This window comes from Branchiostoma belcheri, unplaced genomic scaffold, assembly GCF_001625305.1.
Source record: "Branchiostoma belcheri isolate BF01 breed outbred unplaced genomic scaffold, Haploidv18h27 scaffold654, whole genome shotgun sequence".
NCBI lineage: Eukaryota > Metazoa > Chordata > Leptocardii > Amphioxiformes > Branchiostomatidae > Branchiostoma > Branchiostoma belcheri.
The window spans coordinates 2,236-20,215 of NW_017804303.1; the positions used below are offsets into that span (position 1 = coordinate 2,236).

A 17,980-nucleotide genomic window follows, 5' to 3' on the forward strand; every position below is an offset into this window, starting at 1 on the left:
ATGAAGTACCGGTCTGGGTAAGGATGTTCTTGATATGCTGTGTAATACTCCTTAGTACAAATTGTATGTTAAACTTTTATTCATCCAATCTGAAAATGTTTGGCATCATATTACATTGATGTTTATCCAGGAAAATAAAGTCTTATGTTCTGATGTCCATATGTTACTTGTTGCCATGTCCACAGCCAGCTGTACTATGATGGTTATGAGTCAGTAGCTGCCAGTCTGGCTAAGGTTGTACGACTCCAGGGTGCCCTGACTCCCTCTGATCGCCTGCTCAGACTCACCAAACTGGCACTGGTCACGGAAGAAGGTACGGCAGCAGTAGATATACATGTTTTTGCTCCGTTTCTTCCTCTTCTTCTTCTTCTCCAAACAGTGACCTCTGACCTGACCAATGAGATGATTTGTTGACGTTTGCCACCATGGTGACTGGTGATGGGTTACATACGTAATGTTGCAATTTCATGGTCTGCTCTGCTCTTGTCACCAAATACTAGTAGTACATGTATGTGGATGTGTTTTAGTGAGAATTAACAGAGCAGACCATGTCCCAAGATTCATGTAAACATTACTAGTATGCATTTGCTTTGCAAATGTTACTTCTCTAGTTTTTCAGTGTTCTGCAATATTGCAGAATGTCAAAATTTTGTTCTGCAATTCAGAAATACTTCCTGCAAATATAAATTAAATCCTGACCTAAAACTTGTATGTCGGCAAACATTTTTACATGCAATTTGAAGAACACAAGGCATAAAGTCAGTAGTAGCAAACACAAAATGCAATGTTATACCAACATAATTGAACCCCTAGTATGTAAAATTTCAGGTTCTTCAAAATTTCTCTGTAAAATGCAGACTGTGGATGGATATTTCTAACACTGTATGGGTTAAACATTAAAGTTTTAAACCTATCAATTTATTTTTTTATAGAAATAGAGCATAAACAAAAAAAGCAACTTGCAAGGGAGAAAAGAGACCAAGAAGACAGTTACAAAATGAAGATGCAGTGTGGTTTAAAAAAATCCCTAAAATTTAATTTGCATTGCACTTTCCAAACAGACTCAGAGACTAATGTTTAACAACATTTTTGTACTCCATGTACAAATGAATTTGGACATTTGTACCTCTACGTATAATATCTCAGGTATTTTGGGGGTTTCTTGAGCAAACATTGTATCTCATCATAATTCATATGTCTATGGCCATGGAAAAATAATTGGGACCGAGAAAAAGCAGTCTTCATGACCAGGTTGTCAGCTTGTATAGTTGGTTTTACCGTACATACAAATTAGCAAAGCTTGCCAACATTTGCATAGATACATGTATTAAACATACCCGGGTGTTAATTTAAATAGTTGTCGTTTCTTTCAGGTACAAAGCAGAACTCTTTGACAAAGGAGAGGGTTGCACCAGGAGGTGGTATTGACTTGGAGTTTGAGTCTGATGGTGAGAACACAATCGTCATGTAATATTGGATCTTAAAGTAACACAAACATAAAATGTGCCTATCATTAGTATCAATGGTAAATACACAAAACTGTACTTGCCCCATTTCAATTCAATATTTCGCACTGTACATACAAATGTATGTACAACTGTACATCATGTACATAACAGTGTATTATACAGTAAGACATACATGTACTAGTAAGCAAGAAAGGGACCACTTTTAAAACAAAAATAAGTATGACAGATTATTGATAACTAATAGATATTACATTAAATTTTTAATTTCAATCTTCTGTAAAAGTCAACAAGTAGTAATTTGGAATAAGAATTTTCACTCATCTTCAAGTAAAATTCTGACTGTATTTCTAATCACCCTCAGTTGGATAGTTTAAGTGTTTGAATTGCTATGACAATATTCTCATAGTTTAAAGTTTCCTCCTGTTGCATCTCCACAGTTGTGACCATTTCTCCTGAGGCTGCCCTGTACGAAACCTGCTATGTGACATCCCACAAGGCTCAGTGTAGGGCCTCTGCCTTTACTTGTGATGGTAAGTATTAATGTACAAACCTGTAACATCACACAAGGCTCAGTGTAGGGCCTCTGCCTTTACTTGTGATGGTAAGTATTAATGTACAAACCTGTAACATCACATAAGGCTCAGTGTAGGGCCTCTGCCTTTACTTGTGATGGTAAGTATTAAAATGTACAAACCTGTAACAAGGCTCAGTGTAGGGCCTCTGCCTTTACTTGTGATGGTAAGTATTAATGTACAAACCTGTAACATCACATAAGGCTCAGTGTAGGGCCTCTGCCTTTACTTGTGATGGTAAGTATTAATGTACAAACCTGTAACATCACACATGGCTCAGTGTAGGGCCTCTGTCTTTACTTTTTTTATTCAAGCAGATATTGGGTGATTTGTGCTAGCTGTTGCATTCACAGTAGTATTGTCATGACAGATGACGAAACAGCTAAAATCATTCAATTGAAGAAATCTGTCTGATATTTACATTTACGGCCAGTAATAAATAGCACATTTTCGTTATTGTTGCATACTTGTAGTGTTTGGTCTGCTTGACCCAAGTTGTTTTTATATTGCCTGCACAATACACCTTCATCCACTCTGCCAAGAGTGTTACAACATCACAGAGAATGTTTTTACAAAACTTTATGATAACCAAGTGACAAAATATATAGAAAATGTACAAAATATACACAATACACATGAACTGAAACATGCTAAGCAATAAACAGAAATTACAGTTGTTGCCTGTAGAACATCACTCTCTTGTGAACACCAGATTTTAACTTACTTCACAAACTTGAAGTGAAACGTAGGATTCCTATAATTCTGCCAATACCCACGTCTGTCATTTCTTCTGGTTCCAAACAATTTTGGTATTACATTTGGTTTTCAACCATTTACAGAGTTTTTTTGTGTCCCATGGACTCTTGTCTGTGCCATGTAATGAGATACATAAGAAAATTGTTACTCAAGCGACTGGATAGATTTAAAAAATTGTTAAATGTTTTTGTCAGTGAATGCTACTTGAAATGTCTGTATCTGTATAGCCGGTATAACCGCCTTTCAGCGTAACACACCAGCTTCGCAGGCACGTGGCGCGGCGGCAGCTGGCTATATTACACCGACCGACTTGTTAAACCTAACCCTTGAACATCTAACTCTGGGCATTGTTTAAAGCTATCTAATGATAATGCTGCTACTGTACTTGGTGAGTTCCACTCTGCAATAGTTCTAGGAAAAAACATTTTTGAACACCTCAATCTTTGGTTGATAACTCTAGTACTTGAAGGCATAGCTACATGTACGAACCAGCAACTACATAGCACACTGGAAAGACAGACAAACTGTGTGGTTTGGTGTCTGACAGTTTTCAAAATGTTGCTTGAGTAACCTTGTGTCACTCTTATGTATGTTTCAGGCCAGCTGATAGCTACCGGGTCTGTGGATGCCTCCATCAAGGTCCTGGATGTTGACAGGATGTTGGCAAAGAGTGCACAGGCCCCTGAACAGGCAGCTCAGGAAACCCCACAGCAGAACATGGAGAACCATCCTGTCATACGGACCCTGTATGATCACATTGAGGTCTGAGGTCTATTGAACAGTAATATATGAATGTATACTATTTAGGCTTAATTTAGTGCCAACCTGAATCCTGATATGATAGCTTACGATACTTTTGTTATACTGTGAATTGTCATATGAGGCCACACCAATTTGATTTCTTGGTTAACGGATTTTTCTAGAAAAATTATGGAGCGGGCGGGCGAAAAAAGATAGAAATAAGAATAGGCCTAGGCATCCTATTATGGCCTAAAATGGTACAATAGGAGCCATGAAGTCAACACACCAGGCTGGTTCAAAATTTAAACGATTTTGAACTTTAATGATACCACTGCATTGAAAGATGGAATAACTGTAACAACTAGGAAGAAAAGGTCTGTTTTTAACTGTTCAGGGCAAAATATGAGCATTTTGCAGTTGATTCTTAATTTTTTTTAAATTTGCAAATCAGAAAAAAATGAAGCGGGCGAATCCGTTAACCAAGAAATTAAATTGGTGTGGCCTGATTGTACTGTTTAATGAAGTGGCAATAAAAGTGCACTGTCCTGTGTAAAAATTTTTTTTGTAGTACATGTACAAAACAGTCATGCAAATATTCATTGACGTTAGTATAGGAAATATTTTTGATCATTTATGATGATTTACCACATTATTTTTTTTACCACATTTTCACACGTACCACAATATTTTTTCCTTAATTCCCAATATGTTCCCATTTCAAAATTGCAAATTCTAATTTATTTTTCCATGTGATTTAAAGGACAGCAATATTAGACAAAAGAAACTCTGTAAATTGTTGAGCATAATTGACTTATCAAAAAGAAGAACTGATTGTTTTGACTAAAGTTTGTCCTTGTACAATGTATGTTTTCCAACAGGAGGTGACTTGTCTGGACTACCATCCACAGTACCCCAATGTCCAGCTCCTGGCCTCTGGCAGTAAGGACTACACAGTCAAGTTCTTTGACTTCACCAAACCGTCAGTCAAAAGGGCCACCAAGAGTATACAGGTTACCTTCAGTCTGCTCTTGTATCTTCTGAACTTAAGGCCACACCAATTTTACTTCTTGGTTCTCAGATTCGCCTCTTCATTTTTTTTTTCTGATTTGCAAAAAAAAATAGATTCTTGTTCTGAATCAACTGAAAAGTGCTCATATTTTGCCCCCAACAGTTGAGGAAAGTCCTTTTCTTCCTAGTTGTTACAGTTCTTCGATCTATCAATGCATTGGTTTGATTAAAAGTTCAAAATTCATTGTTTAAATATTTACCCAGCCTTTTGTGTTGACTTCTTGGCTCATTTGTACCATTTTCATATCTATAATAGAATGCCTACACCTGTTTTTTTTTCCCCTGTCACTTCTTATTTTTTCTGAAAAAATCTGAAACCAAGAAATTAAATTGGTGTGGCCTAAGGCTGTATTATGTAACATTAGGATGATAAAAACCATTATGTGGGGTTGTGTGGTGTAACGGTAGCATGTTCGGCCCAGGGCCAAAAGGGCCCGGTGTTACCGATCTTGTGCCCTTGGGAAAGGCACTTTACACGACTTTCCTCACTTCACTCAGGTGTAAATGAGTACCTAGCCTCGGTAAGGGACGTCCCTCGGATAGGACGTTAAATGGAGGTCCCGTGTTTGGGGAGAGTCACACCCCCCGCACGTTAAAGAACCCACCGCACTTATCGAAAAGAGTAGGAGACCTTCCTGGTGTGAGTGGTTCAAATCTTACAGTCTGGTCTCAGGTTTGACATCTTGAAGAGATGATAGTTATGTGTTATGTCAATGATTATCCTTCCACAAATGTGGTAATTCTTCATAAAAGAAAATTTTCAAAAAAACAGTACTGTAGTCTATTTTGTAGTCATTTCTTTACAAAGTTAGTTGAATCAACCCCCTTCAATTGGAAATGCATGTAGCTGCCATTCAGGAAGTAGAGGTGTGACATTATTACACTGCACAAGTGTGTTTGAAAGCTAGAAACACCGTTGTCAGTCATGTTTATTTACATTCTGGTGTTTCATGGTGGTGCCACAAAATGAGTGCATGTATATGTGGGTCACCTTATTGCGAACCCTAAATATCAAAAACATGAAAATGATAGCACAAATATTTAGAAAAGTGTAAGTAAATGACAATCATATGAAGAGTTTTTTCAATAATGATATTTAAATTTTTGGTTCAAAAATGTTACATAATGCTCCCTTAACAAACAGTTCAGAGAGGAATTTGTTGTATTCAGTAATTTCTGTCTATTAGTAAATTTATATTATATATACATGTAATAGTATTATTATGTTTCATTCAGATTGTCAGCTTCCTTCAGTTTGTTAAATCTCTGACCCACAGGAGGCAGATGTTGTTCGATGCCTGTCTTTCCACCCATCAGGTGACTTCATTCTGGTGGGCACACAGCACCCCACATGTAAGTTATTTGTAGCCCCGTAACCTTGAAGTTTACCCACTTATTACCGCTATCTTCATGTACACTGTGCACTGGTGCACCCAAATATTTCTGTAGGACTTTTTTACATTAGAAATATAATATACTGGATATTCTTGGTCTCTAAGTATCAGAAAAATAATAAAATATTTGTTGTAGTACTTGTTTAAGTTTTCGACGTTAGCTCCCATTTCAGATTCAAGCTCAGAAGTTCACCCTCTACATGTAGTTGTTTTGCAATCTACATGTATATTTTTATTATGGGATTTTGTGCATTTTATCTGCAAAGTGAACATGATCATAGTACAAGATTGTAAATGTATAATTTTAGGTTACATATTGAAAGGAAGGTACACATGACTTCTCTGCTATAATATGAGCAGAGAAGCTTCAGATGGCATCCACCATCTTTCTTTAGCTATTGACAAGGGTTGTTAGGTGACCTAGAGCTTCAAAGGTTAACACAGGTCACGTGACTGGAAGAGAGTGTTGTACATGTATGGGGGTAGTTGGTGGCGGCCTTGGTCACAGATGAAGAGAGGGCTAGGATATGATGTGTTGATCATCCGTCAATTTGACATTGACCGGATGTGCACACGCTCAAACCATCTGCTTTTTCTATCAAGAATGATTTATACTGATCAGCATGATGTTTGATTATCCATGTGTGGTAGTTTAGGGTACATGTGTGTGATGTTTGTGTGGTAATTCAGGGTACATGTGTGTGATGTTTGTGTGGTAATTCAGGGTACATGTGTGTGATGTTTGTGTGGTAATTCAGGGTACATGTGTGTGATGTTTGTGTGGTAATTCAGGGTACATGTGTGTGATGTTTGTGTGGTAATTCAGGGTACATGTGTGTGATGTTTGTGTGGTAATTCAGGGTACATGTGTGTGATGTTTGTGTAGTAATTCAGGGTACATGTGTGTGATGTTTGTGATTTGATCTGTCCTTGCAGTACGCCTGTATGACAGCAACACCCTGCAGTGTTTTGTATCCTGTAACCCTGCAGACCAACATAAGGCAGCTATCAGTGCTGTAAGTCCACTAAGTCTTCTTTATTCCGAAAAAAAATCAGCAAAAGAATTCTTATACCTTTGACATTCTGCTTGCTGGTATTCATATTCTATGTGTAAACCATTTAAATTGTTAACATCATGTCACTGACATTATTCTTAGGATTGCTGGGTTGATCAAGCTAGCTAGGGTTTACTTGTTTGATTGGGAAATTCAAAACCTGTAGTTGTTGTTATGTACATGTACACATCAGTTAAATTAGTATGGCATCAAGACAGAACACTAAAATCCCTGGCAAACTGACCAATTCCATTACATTTTCCCACTAGTCATTAAAAAGAACTTTTTCTGCCACACATTAAAAATTAAACACTGGCCATAGGCAGAGATCATGTTGAACAAATGGTGGGCTTAGACAAGTTCCTTAATTCTTATACAATCATGAATGTCTACAATGTATGTTAAAAAGACTGCAGTGACTGCAAGAAAGCAGTTGTTATAGCTACATGTAGGTGGCCAGCTTATTGAGGTACAATGTAGTTACATCAATGGGTAAGTTTGACTGTATCTACGCTCAGGTGACTGTACATGTATTTTTAAATACATTAAGATACCGGTACCGGTGTATATTCTGACTAAAGTGTAACAGTAATTTTGATCCTTTCCCCAGGTAAAGTACAGCCCCAATGCCAACCTGTACGTCAGCTGCAGTAAAGATGGGGACATCAAGGTGGGCAATTCTGCCTCATTTGATATGGTCATTGATTTGTAGTCTTCTTTAAACAAAACTGCTCATGTGGTAACAAAAGTTGTGGATTACAAAAACGTACCTTTTGAACTGATGAATAAAGTGTAACAAGCTTGGTGTTCTCTGGCCATGGCATTATCCATTTCAACTCAACCAGAATGAAGGTTAACAATCATAATGTTGAAAATTCATGTATCTAAGTCTGCTGCTCTCTTCCTTACCTTGTTGACATGGTGAGAATGATATTCTCCCTGGCACGTTTGATCAATTACTTACGTCACGTATCAGTAAAATCTCGTGTGAATAAGGTCACGTGTTTGTAAACCGTAATTCTCGCGAGGTCACGTTGTGAAGTGATTGGTCATTAATTATCCTGATGAAGGCGACAGTGGTCGCTGAAAATTTCATCCGTGTACATATTGTGTGTTGGAATAAAGTTCAACCTTTTACTGTGATTACTACCAACACAGATGATTGGAGAGCCGCTAATATTAGCCCCATCTTTAAGAAGGGAGATAAAACCTCACCTGTTAACTACAGGCCGGTGTCACTCACCTCAGTCTGTAGCAAAGTTTTGGAACATATTATACATAGCCATACCATGAGCCACCTTGACAAATATAATATATTATCTTCGACACAGCACGGTTTTCGTAAAGGACTATCATGCGAGAGTCAACTACTTTTGACAACCCATGACTTGGCTAGTACTCTAGACCTAAATAAGCAGGTCGACGCCATTGTGCTGGATTTCAGTAAAGCTTTTGATAAGGTCCCCCACAGTCGCTTACTGAATAAGCTCCAGCACTATAGCATTTCTGGCAAATTACTAACATGGCTGCAAGCTTTTCTCACTCAAAGAACCCAATCAGTTGTCCTTGATGGTGTGGCCTCTAAGCCCGCCAAGGTAGTGTCTGGAGTACCGCAAGGCACTGTTTTGGGTCCGCTTTTGTTTCTCCTTTATATCAATGATCTTCCGAGTGTTGTGACCTCTAGTGTGCGTTTGTTTGCCGATGACTGCCTGTTGTACCGGGTTATTGAAAAACCCTCAGATGCTCTTGATCTACAAAAAGATCTCGATGCACTGACCCGGTGGCAGGACACATGGCAAATGTCCTTCAACCCCTCAAAGTGCCACACACTTCATATTACTCGTAAGCGTAACCCGATTATTACACAATACCGATTATGTTCAGAAAATCTTACTAGTGTTAAAACCCATCCATATCTTGGAGTCCAACTATCACAGGATATGAAATGGGACACACATATAAATTATGTCACTGGTAGAGCTAATAGGATACTGGCAGTCATCCGCCGTAACCTTTCGCACTGTCCTCTTCGTGTCAAATCTACATGCTACAGAACACTTGTACGCCCACACCTGGAGTACTGTGCGACTGTATGGGATCCCCACACCATCGGTGGTTCCCAGGCGTTGGAGCGAGTCCAACGAAGGGCGGCGCGAATGGCTGTTAGTGATTATGACTATACCAGCAGTGTTTCTGACATGCTAAAGCGCCTCCAGTGGCCGTTACTTGTTGACAGAAGGAGAACCGCTCGCTTGATATCTTTATATAAAATTGCTCATGGACATATTAATATTCAAATGGAACAATACCTCAAACCTGCCCATAGGCGTACCAGAGGAAGTCATGAATATAAGTATCAAGCAATACCTGCCAAAACAGACTGTTTTAGATTTTCTTTTTTTCCAAGAACGATAAATGAGTGGAACAAGTTACCGGGCCAGCTTGTAAAAGCCCAGACAGTGGAGGCCTTCAAGGCCGGGCTTCTGGCCGCACAGCCATAGTCCGTCGCCCCCCCCCCCCTCTCAGTGATACCCCAGTAGGGGTGGTTAGAGAGTACTCAAGAAGAAGAAGAAGATGAACTTTCATGATAATCCATGGTACATGTTGTATGCATCACCCTCGGGAGGGGCTGGGACAGAGGGTGACATGGAGTATGGTGTAGTGTTATACATGTATCTTGTCACAGAAAACACACATTTCGATTCAAAATGTGCCTGAAATGGAAAAAATTTGATGGACCACCCTAAACAAATTGTAACAGTTCAATACCAAAGTCCAAATCCCGTGTGGAACCTTATTGACAAATGAGGCCATGTTGATTTGATTATATGGATGACATCCGCGCGCGCATGAATTTTCGGCCGTTTCAAAAAAAAAAAAAAAAAGTTTCCAACCACACTGTAAATTGTACAAAACAGTTGCAAAATGAGCAAATATATACCGAAAGTTGCAAAATAATATTTGAAAACGATTCCAACGTCCTAGAATGCCAAAATCAAACAAAAAACTAAAATGCAAAAAAATGAATTTAAAGAATAGATTATTCGCCATTCCATACTCTGTGTCATTTGTTCGACCTTCATAACAACGTAGATTTCATGAAAGCACCTTTTTTTTTGCAAAACTTTTTTTTATTCGCGCGCTCGCATCAGTTTTGGGGTTCCCAGAGGATGTCATCCATATAATCAAATCAACATGGCCTAATTGTGGCCCCTCTATATGTTACTATAACATGTCTGTCTGACATTGTTTGTACACAGGTGTGGGATGGTGTCAGTAACCGCTGTATTGCCACATACACACGGGCTCATGATGGAGAGGAGGTAAGTAATATACAGACCAAATCTTCAGTGACTTTCACACCTGCAATCAAAAGTCATGCAAAATGGGACTAAAATCTGTGCATTTCTTCTTGTCTACACTCTGTTTAGTATCCATAGAACATGTTTTGTATAATTAGGTACAACTGCTCACTGTACCCTTCATAAGTATAGTTTAGCGTAATGTACAAAAAAAACGTACATGTAGAGTTGGAATATTTCCTAGCCAGTACAAATGTAGTTCTTTATAACACTCTGGCAGACACAGTAACCGTTGACCATATAATTATGTAGCATTATGATAGACTCATACCAACTAGTAACTTAATTATTATTTGCCATACATTGTACCCGTGACAATCGTTGTGCAATAAACTTTGACTATCATGACTTTCTTCTTTAAAGCTCCGACAAAAGTTGTGCTGGTATAATCTACATTGTACATAGTAAGAGAACAGTGACCGTTTCACAGTAGCATACAATGTTATTAGCATTGTTCCCATTTGATAGAACACAAGGCTAACTGTTGTCTATTTCAGGTGAGCTCAGTGGTTTTCTCCAGGAATTCAAAGGTTGGTCTACCTGCTTTGTTATGTAGGCATTTTCACACATGATCTTCTCATATGATGATGTTTGAAACGCATCCAATGACATTTCAGGCAAACAAAACAAAATATTGTAGATGAAAAAATCTGCCAGCCTACAGTACAAAACAAGCAGCTGTTTTCTGTCAGCAAGATCACAATTCTGGCCTCACATGTGGAGCTATCAGTACACTGTTGGATAGGATAGGATGACTACAAAATTAACTTTGGAAGTTCAGTTTGCTGCCCAGAAATTGCATTAGGCCACAACAATTTAATTTGTTGGTTCTCAATTTTTTTCAAACGAAAAAAAAAAACGGGAAAACAAAAATAAAAACAGGTCTAGGCATCCTACATTGTATTACAGCCCCAAATGCTACAAAAGGAGTCATGGAGTCAACACAAAAGGCTGGGTTAATATTTAAACAATGAATTTTGAACTTTTAATCAAGCCACTGCATTGGTAGATGGAAAAACTGATGGAACAACTAGGAAGAAAGGGACTTTCCTCAACTGTTTGCGGCAAAATATGAGCATATTTGAGTTGATTCAGAACCAGAATCTTTTTTTTTTTTTTTACAAATCATAAAAAATGAAGAGGCAAATCCGAGAAACAACAAATTAAATTGGTCTGGCCTTAGATGCTTTTCACTTTGATAAGCCTTTGATAACATTTGAAGCCATTTGCCGTAGCTGTTTTCCCTCTTGTCCACAGTACATTTTGTCGAGTGGTAAGGACTCTCTGGTGAAGTTGTGGGAGTTGTCTACAGGCCGTGCTCTCATCACCTACACTGGAGCTGGGTCTTCTAAACAGGACCACCGAACACAGGCTGTGTTCAACCATACCGAGGACTTCGGTAAGAAACTGTCCAAAAAAAATATACAGACTGAAGAATTTCTGTAAAAATGGATCAGTTTATCAAGGACTTTTGTCAGGGATGTACGTGTACACATATACATATAAGAGATGGACTTCTTGAAGTTCAAACATAAAGATATAGGGCTGGTATACCATATGATTGGGTTACTGTACAATATACAAATGTACATGCATGGGTAATCTCACCAGGATTTTTTCACAGCGTAGGGGTCGGGTACAGGAGGGAAACTGTCTGCGGCGCAAGTCTTGCATTGAGTCCCCAAAATATGACCTCAGCAGGGCGTCTTATATTCTCCCCCAAAAAATTTTGTAACTCATAACCTCCTGAGACAATGCTCCTTGCTTATTATGGGACATTTCTTTTTGTTTTCCCTTTGTTATAGCTTCATTCTGAAGGTATGTTTCATTTTTTTTCGAAGATTTATGAAGCTTCTGCCCCCCAAAACACCCCTATATATGCTTGTGGAAACATGTAGTGTAGGGGGCTAAATCACAGTGTGGGGGGTCCAAGTCCCAGGGTAGGGGGCCCTACACTCAAACAGCCTGGTAAGAACTACTAGTATGACGTATTCATGCACATGTAGTTGCCAGATCCTTTTGTTTCCTCAAGACATAGGTTTTTTGTACTAAGTACACTGTCTTAGTATCATGTTCAATGGTTGGGTGTCAGATATTTATTGATAAAACATAACCAGATCTGAAGGAAATGGGAAGTGACACATTCAATTATATTCTTTACTGCTGATAAACTAACAAATATCTTCTCCATTAGGAAGAAACCATGATACATGATAATCGTGCATGTGCAATTGACCATGATGCAGGTTTTGTTTTTGCATACATGGTTTGTAAGTGCAGCAGTTTCTATGAAATTGTGTTGAAAATGTGTTCAATCTGTGACTTAAGATTTTGTCTTCAAGATTGAATGTTTTCAGTTTTACTGCCAAAAGCCTACATGTAGGTATAGATTAAACAACCTTCTGTCAGTGAAGCCAAGTCACGCTGGTGTGTTATGCTGAGGGGTGGTTATACTGGCTGTATAGATACAGATACAGGAAAGAGAGATTGAACAACCTTGATCATAGACATGAATTACCTGCTCTCAGCTGAACAATGCATGCATGTAGTTAAAGGCATCCAGTGTAGTTTTTAGGGCTTGGAAACCCAATTTGTCAAAGTCAATGTTCTACAGTTAAGTTGTTTATCTACATACTGAATTGAAACTGCACTATCCCAATGTATATTGACCCTCTTGGAGCATATATCCAGAACTTCTGACAGAAAATGGCAACTGGAAGGGCCCTTGGCTGATTTTTTTTGGTATTTCATTGACTCATATTGGGGCTTGTTTCTGCAGTAAAACCCTAAGGTATGAAATATGAACTCAAAAGTGCTAATGTGAAGCAGTATGTGTGAATATGACAAAGCTTGCCTTATTTAGAATATTTCCATTTTTGCTGCCATGAAATCACATTGGATACCTTTAATGCAATAAGAAGTCGATATGCTGACCTATGACCCACCGTTGGCAGTGTTCTTCCCGGATGAGAAGACCACCAGTCTGTGTTGTTGGGATTCCAGAAATGCTGAGCGACAGAGACTCCTGTCACTGGGTAGGTACACGTACCTTCTCAACAGTCAGGGCAAATACACTGCCATTTTACAAACACTGGGGGAGGTTAGCCTCCGTAGCAGGCTTATATAGCTGGGAGTTTGGTAGTCTTCGGGGGTAATTCGACCAGGCCGGCTATGTTGTCTAATATGCAATCAGAAAATAGCACATAAAAGTTTCCAAAGACCAAGAAGAACCCCCCCCCCCCAGTTTTTGGCATGCTATGGAGGCTAGGGGGAAGTCAGGGTGGCTAAAAAATTTCGGTAATGATACTAAGAGCCATGGGTTTCTCAATTAAAATAAGTGCAAAAGCACTTCTTGTTTGAATCTTTATGATTTTTATATCTTGTGTAAAGCATGTGTATAGATAATTGTGCAATCGTGTTTTGTTGAGATGTGGCTCTCCCCCTGAAAATGCAGGACCTCCATTTAACGTCCTATCCAATGGGTGTCTTAACAGAAGCTAGGTACTCATTTTCACTTGAGTGGAGAGTAAAGGGGCACAACATTGTGTCACCTATGTGGATCATCCACCTATGTGACACAATCGATTTGAACCCAGGGTTCTGTACTGAATGCCCTACCATTACGCCACACGACACCAAATATTAAAAGGTCGCATTATACCAGCTCTGTGTGTAAATGTGTTTCTTAGACAATGGATGCATTTAGAATTCAAAATATACTCCTTACTTCCGTTGATTTTTTAAATTTAATTTTTTCTTATAGGACATAACAACGTGGTACGGTCCATTGTCCATTCCCCAACCGGTCCTGCCTTTGTGACCTGCAGTGATGACTACAGAGCTCGCTTCTGGTACAGAAGGGCAAACATGGAGTAACAGGCACTACATGGCTTGAACAAATGGTTCTAGCTCTTCTGAAGAAAATGTTTAGGCTCCCTGTACTTTTTCATCCAGCAGCAGTATGTTGTACAATGTATATTCAAGCTAAAACTGTACACATTTCGTGCATACTAAGATAGTAACAACTAGCATGTCTACAATGTATGTGCCTGCCGGTTATCCAGTCATTTGTTTAGATTGTAGTAAGTTTATACATTGTACATGTCATAGACATTCCTGCTCTGGTAAACAAATAACAAGTATCTACTGCAGTCATTTACATTTTACATAGCGTTATGAAAATAAAATAAAATAAAAATTGCTAGAGCTGTGACATATCCAGGTAAAAAAAAAAAAAATTGTTGACATTCTTGTGTAAAAAATCCACTGTTTCAGTTTGACATACATGTATTACTGTAATCATCAGATACAAGTAGCTGTAGGAAGTATTGTATCTAGTAGTGATAGTTGGGTCTGTGTCATTTACATAAAACTAATAGAAAGTCTAGCTTATAAAAATAGTGACTGAGACTCTAATAATAGGCATCCTTCTATCTTGAAAGATGATAGTAGAATTCTAGTGTTCCAGCCATGGATAGCATATCCAGTCCTAGCCTAGCATAGCATTAATTCAACCACAGTTGAAAGATATAGAAGTCGACACGTTCTGGAGCTGTTAACATTACTTGTCCACCCCTTTATATCAAGCTGTTCCCAACTCAATATTATTGTGACCATCATTCGCATACAATGACGGCATAAGAAAAGATAATACATTCCAGTTGTACCTGTAACTCACATTTTGTAGTACCAACAAACAAAAATGGCTGACAGCTGTGTTTCCAGCTTTTAAACACACTTGTAAGGTACCCCTGGTCTACTGTTGCTAGTAAAAATTATCTTTGTTCTAAAACCTTGTCTTTCTTTGTTGCCATTGCCTTGCCAGCAAGCAAAAACAATGTACCAAACGTATTATAATAGAAGCTCTGGCCGTCGACCCAAATATACATGTATAATACATATATAACGTTACTACTAACGTTACATGTACTGAGGTTGGGACTAAACGTTCTAATGCATTCGATCTACATCAATCTCCAAGCAGATCCTAGAGTGGTGGCAAAAGACACTGAGTATCAAACTGGCCAGGAAGTATCCATTCGCAACTTGCCAGAGAGGGTCTATGGATACGCCACGCCCTCTGGCGAATGGATACTGCCTAACACAAAATGGGCCTTATAAAAACCTTATCAATTCAGACTGTGGAAGCAAACAGGCTTTCACATGCGCCATGTTGGATTACAGTGACATTGTACTTTAAGGCTTTTCATTTATGTCAAAATTATTATCATATGAATCTCGTCGACCAGGTGTTGGCGGGAAAACTTGCATGTTGAACAGGCATGCACTGTAATCCAACATGGAGGATGTCAACTACACTTGTAGATTGTCGTTAGATAGACATTGGAACAACTAGCCACTGCCTCCAAAAATGGAGGTGCACATGTATGCACCAAAGACAGAAGTCGTCGTAGCCGCATAGAGTTACATTGTAGTACTCTCTGTCATTGCTTCTTCCTGACCTCCATGTTTTCTTCTTCTCCTTGATGTCCAACATCATAGTAATGATGGCTCTGGCATGTTTATATAATAGGGTGCGCTGTTGCCGTCAACGTTCGTGCCCCCGATCTGCTTATTGTTACTAATCCAGTGTATGAAAGTCCGTGTCTAGTTCTCCCTTCTCCCGACCACGGAAGCCCCCTGCCAGCCAGACGTCGTCTAGACGTCGTCTAGACGTCGTCTACGTCGCGACAGAGCGTATATATATGCGCACGGGGCCTGACGAGCTCATTCTAGCTGAGGGTAGTACACGCGCAATCTGCTCTCATCGTAATCTCATTGCTTTGCCTTGCTTTGCTTTGCTTTGAATTCGAAGTTTTGGAGAAAATGGCGAGGAACAATAACAACGGTGAGCCCGATCATATTTTCAGTATTGTTCGCTACACAGTTTCATCTTGCCCATAGAACGAATCTCATCAACAGAAACCCTGGCTTATTCATGCCGATTGATTAGGAATGTTTCGGGCTCTTCTACCGCCAAATTCAAGATGCTCCCCGGTAGGACATTCACTACAACAGTAGCAATCAGCTAATCAAACTCCTGCCGTATTAAAACAGAAGAAAGTCCTACAGGCGCAAAATTCCCATTGATCGGGGACAAACTTGGAAGAGTGTCACTAAAACCGGGATATACCAGACTCGAGTGCTTCTTGAAGAAAGGAACACTAACTTCCGTCTCGTAAACATTCGTTACCATCTGAAACTATTGAAGCCATTTCTCAGATTGGTAAACAATAGTGTAAATAATACATGTAGCAGAAAAAGTACGCCACGAAACTCCCTGAAATTTCGTAGCGTAATCTTGAAAACTGGCTACTTTCAAAATGAAATGAAATGGCCACCGGACGAAAACCTACTTGCTTTAGATTGTTGACGTTGAAGTTTCCGGTTTTATTTGGACTTTATCGCTTGTTATTTCAAATTTCCCGCGCTTTAAGCAAATGTTTCAGAGGTTCGCTAGATGGCGCTAGTTATGGATCGGTCCTCTTGTCACAAATAATTTGAATCCCAGTCATTTTAACAAGTGGAATACATTGTTTGTATGTACACAAACTTCGATGTAAATAATTGTACAACACAGATGAACTTTGAAATTTATGCTATGCTAATCAACTAATGCCGAGTGACGCCCTCCAGCCCCACCACCGGCAGGAGGGGCCGTCCTGCTGCCACAGCCTGCATCGTCACCCACCACCGGGCCCTGAATGCCACAGCCCGGCCATCGGCTTGCACGTTCCCCGGCCCGACCACCGGCCGAGTGACGCCCTCCAGCCCGACCACCGACCTGAGGGGCCGTCCCGGAGGACTGCCACAGCCTGCATCGTCACCCACCACCGCGACCTGAGATGCCCCGGCCCGACCATTGACTTGCAGGCTCCCCAGCACGACCACCGGCCGGCTGACGCCCTCCCCACCACCGGCAGGAGGGGCCATCCTCCATCAGCGTGGCCTGCCCAGCGGATGTCCCGGGCCCAACATCCGGCGAAGCCTGACCACCGGCTGAGGAGGCCCCCGGCCCAGCAAAAGGTACATATTTCGTTCATGTCGTGGGAAATGTTTGTTGATTGGTTGGTTTGTTCTTGATTGGTTGTTTGATTGGTTGGTGCGTTGCTTGGTTTGTTTTTTGGTTTGTTGGTTGGTTGGTTGGTGCGTTGCTTGGTTTGTTTTTGGTTTGTTGGTTCGTTGGTTGGTGTGTTGCTTGGTTTCTTTTTTGTTTGTTGGTTGGTCGGTTGGTGTTTTGCTTGGTTTGTTTTTTTGTGTTGGTTTGTTGGTTGGTGCGTTGCTTGGTGTGTTTTTGGTTTGTTGGTTGGTTGGTTGGTGTGTTGCTTGGTGTGTTTTTTGTTTCTTGGTTGGTTGGTTGGTGCGTTGCTTGGTGTGTTTTTGGTTTGTCGGGTGGTTGGTTGGTGTGTTGCTTGGTTTGTTTTTGGTTTGTTGGTTGGTTGGTGCGTTGCTTTGGTTTGTTTTTTGTTTTTGGTTGGTTGGTGTGTTGCTTGGTTTGTTGGTTTGTTGGTTGGTGCGTTGCTTGGTGTGTTTTTGGTTTGTTGGTTGGTGTGTTGCTTAATG

General features: G+C 39.8%; 1 protein-coding gene across 1 annotated transcript; it reads left to right on the forward strand.

Annotated features, from left to right (window-relative positions):
• On the forward strand, positions 1-15,169 carry LOC109483645 (cleavage stimulation factor subunit 1-like). Its single transcript, XM_019786680.1, has 14 exons — positions 1-17; positions 186-313; positions 1,374-1,448; positions 1,907-1,999; positions 3,396-3,559; positions 4,417-4,548; positions 5,884-5,959; positions 6,937-7,016; positions 7,666-7,725; positions 10,316-10,378; positions 10,915-10,947; positions 11,675-11,816; positions 13,372-13,452; positions 14,181-15,169. The coding sequence occupies exons 1-14, from the start codon at positions 1-3 to the stop codon at positions 14,291-14,293; spliced, it is 1,257 nt and encodes a 418-aa protein (XP_019642239.1). The 3' UTR covers positions 14,294-15,169.
• The last annotated feature ends 2,811 nt before the right edge of the window (positions 15,170-17,980 follow it).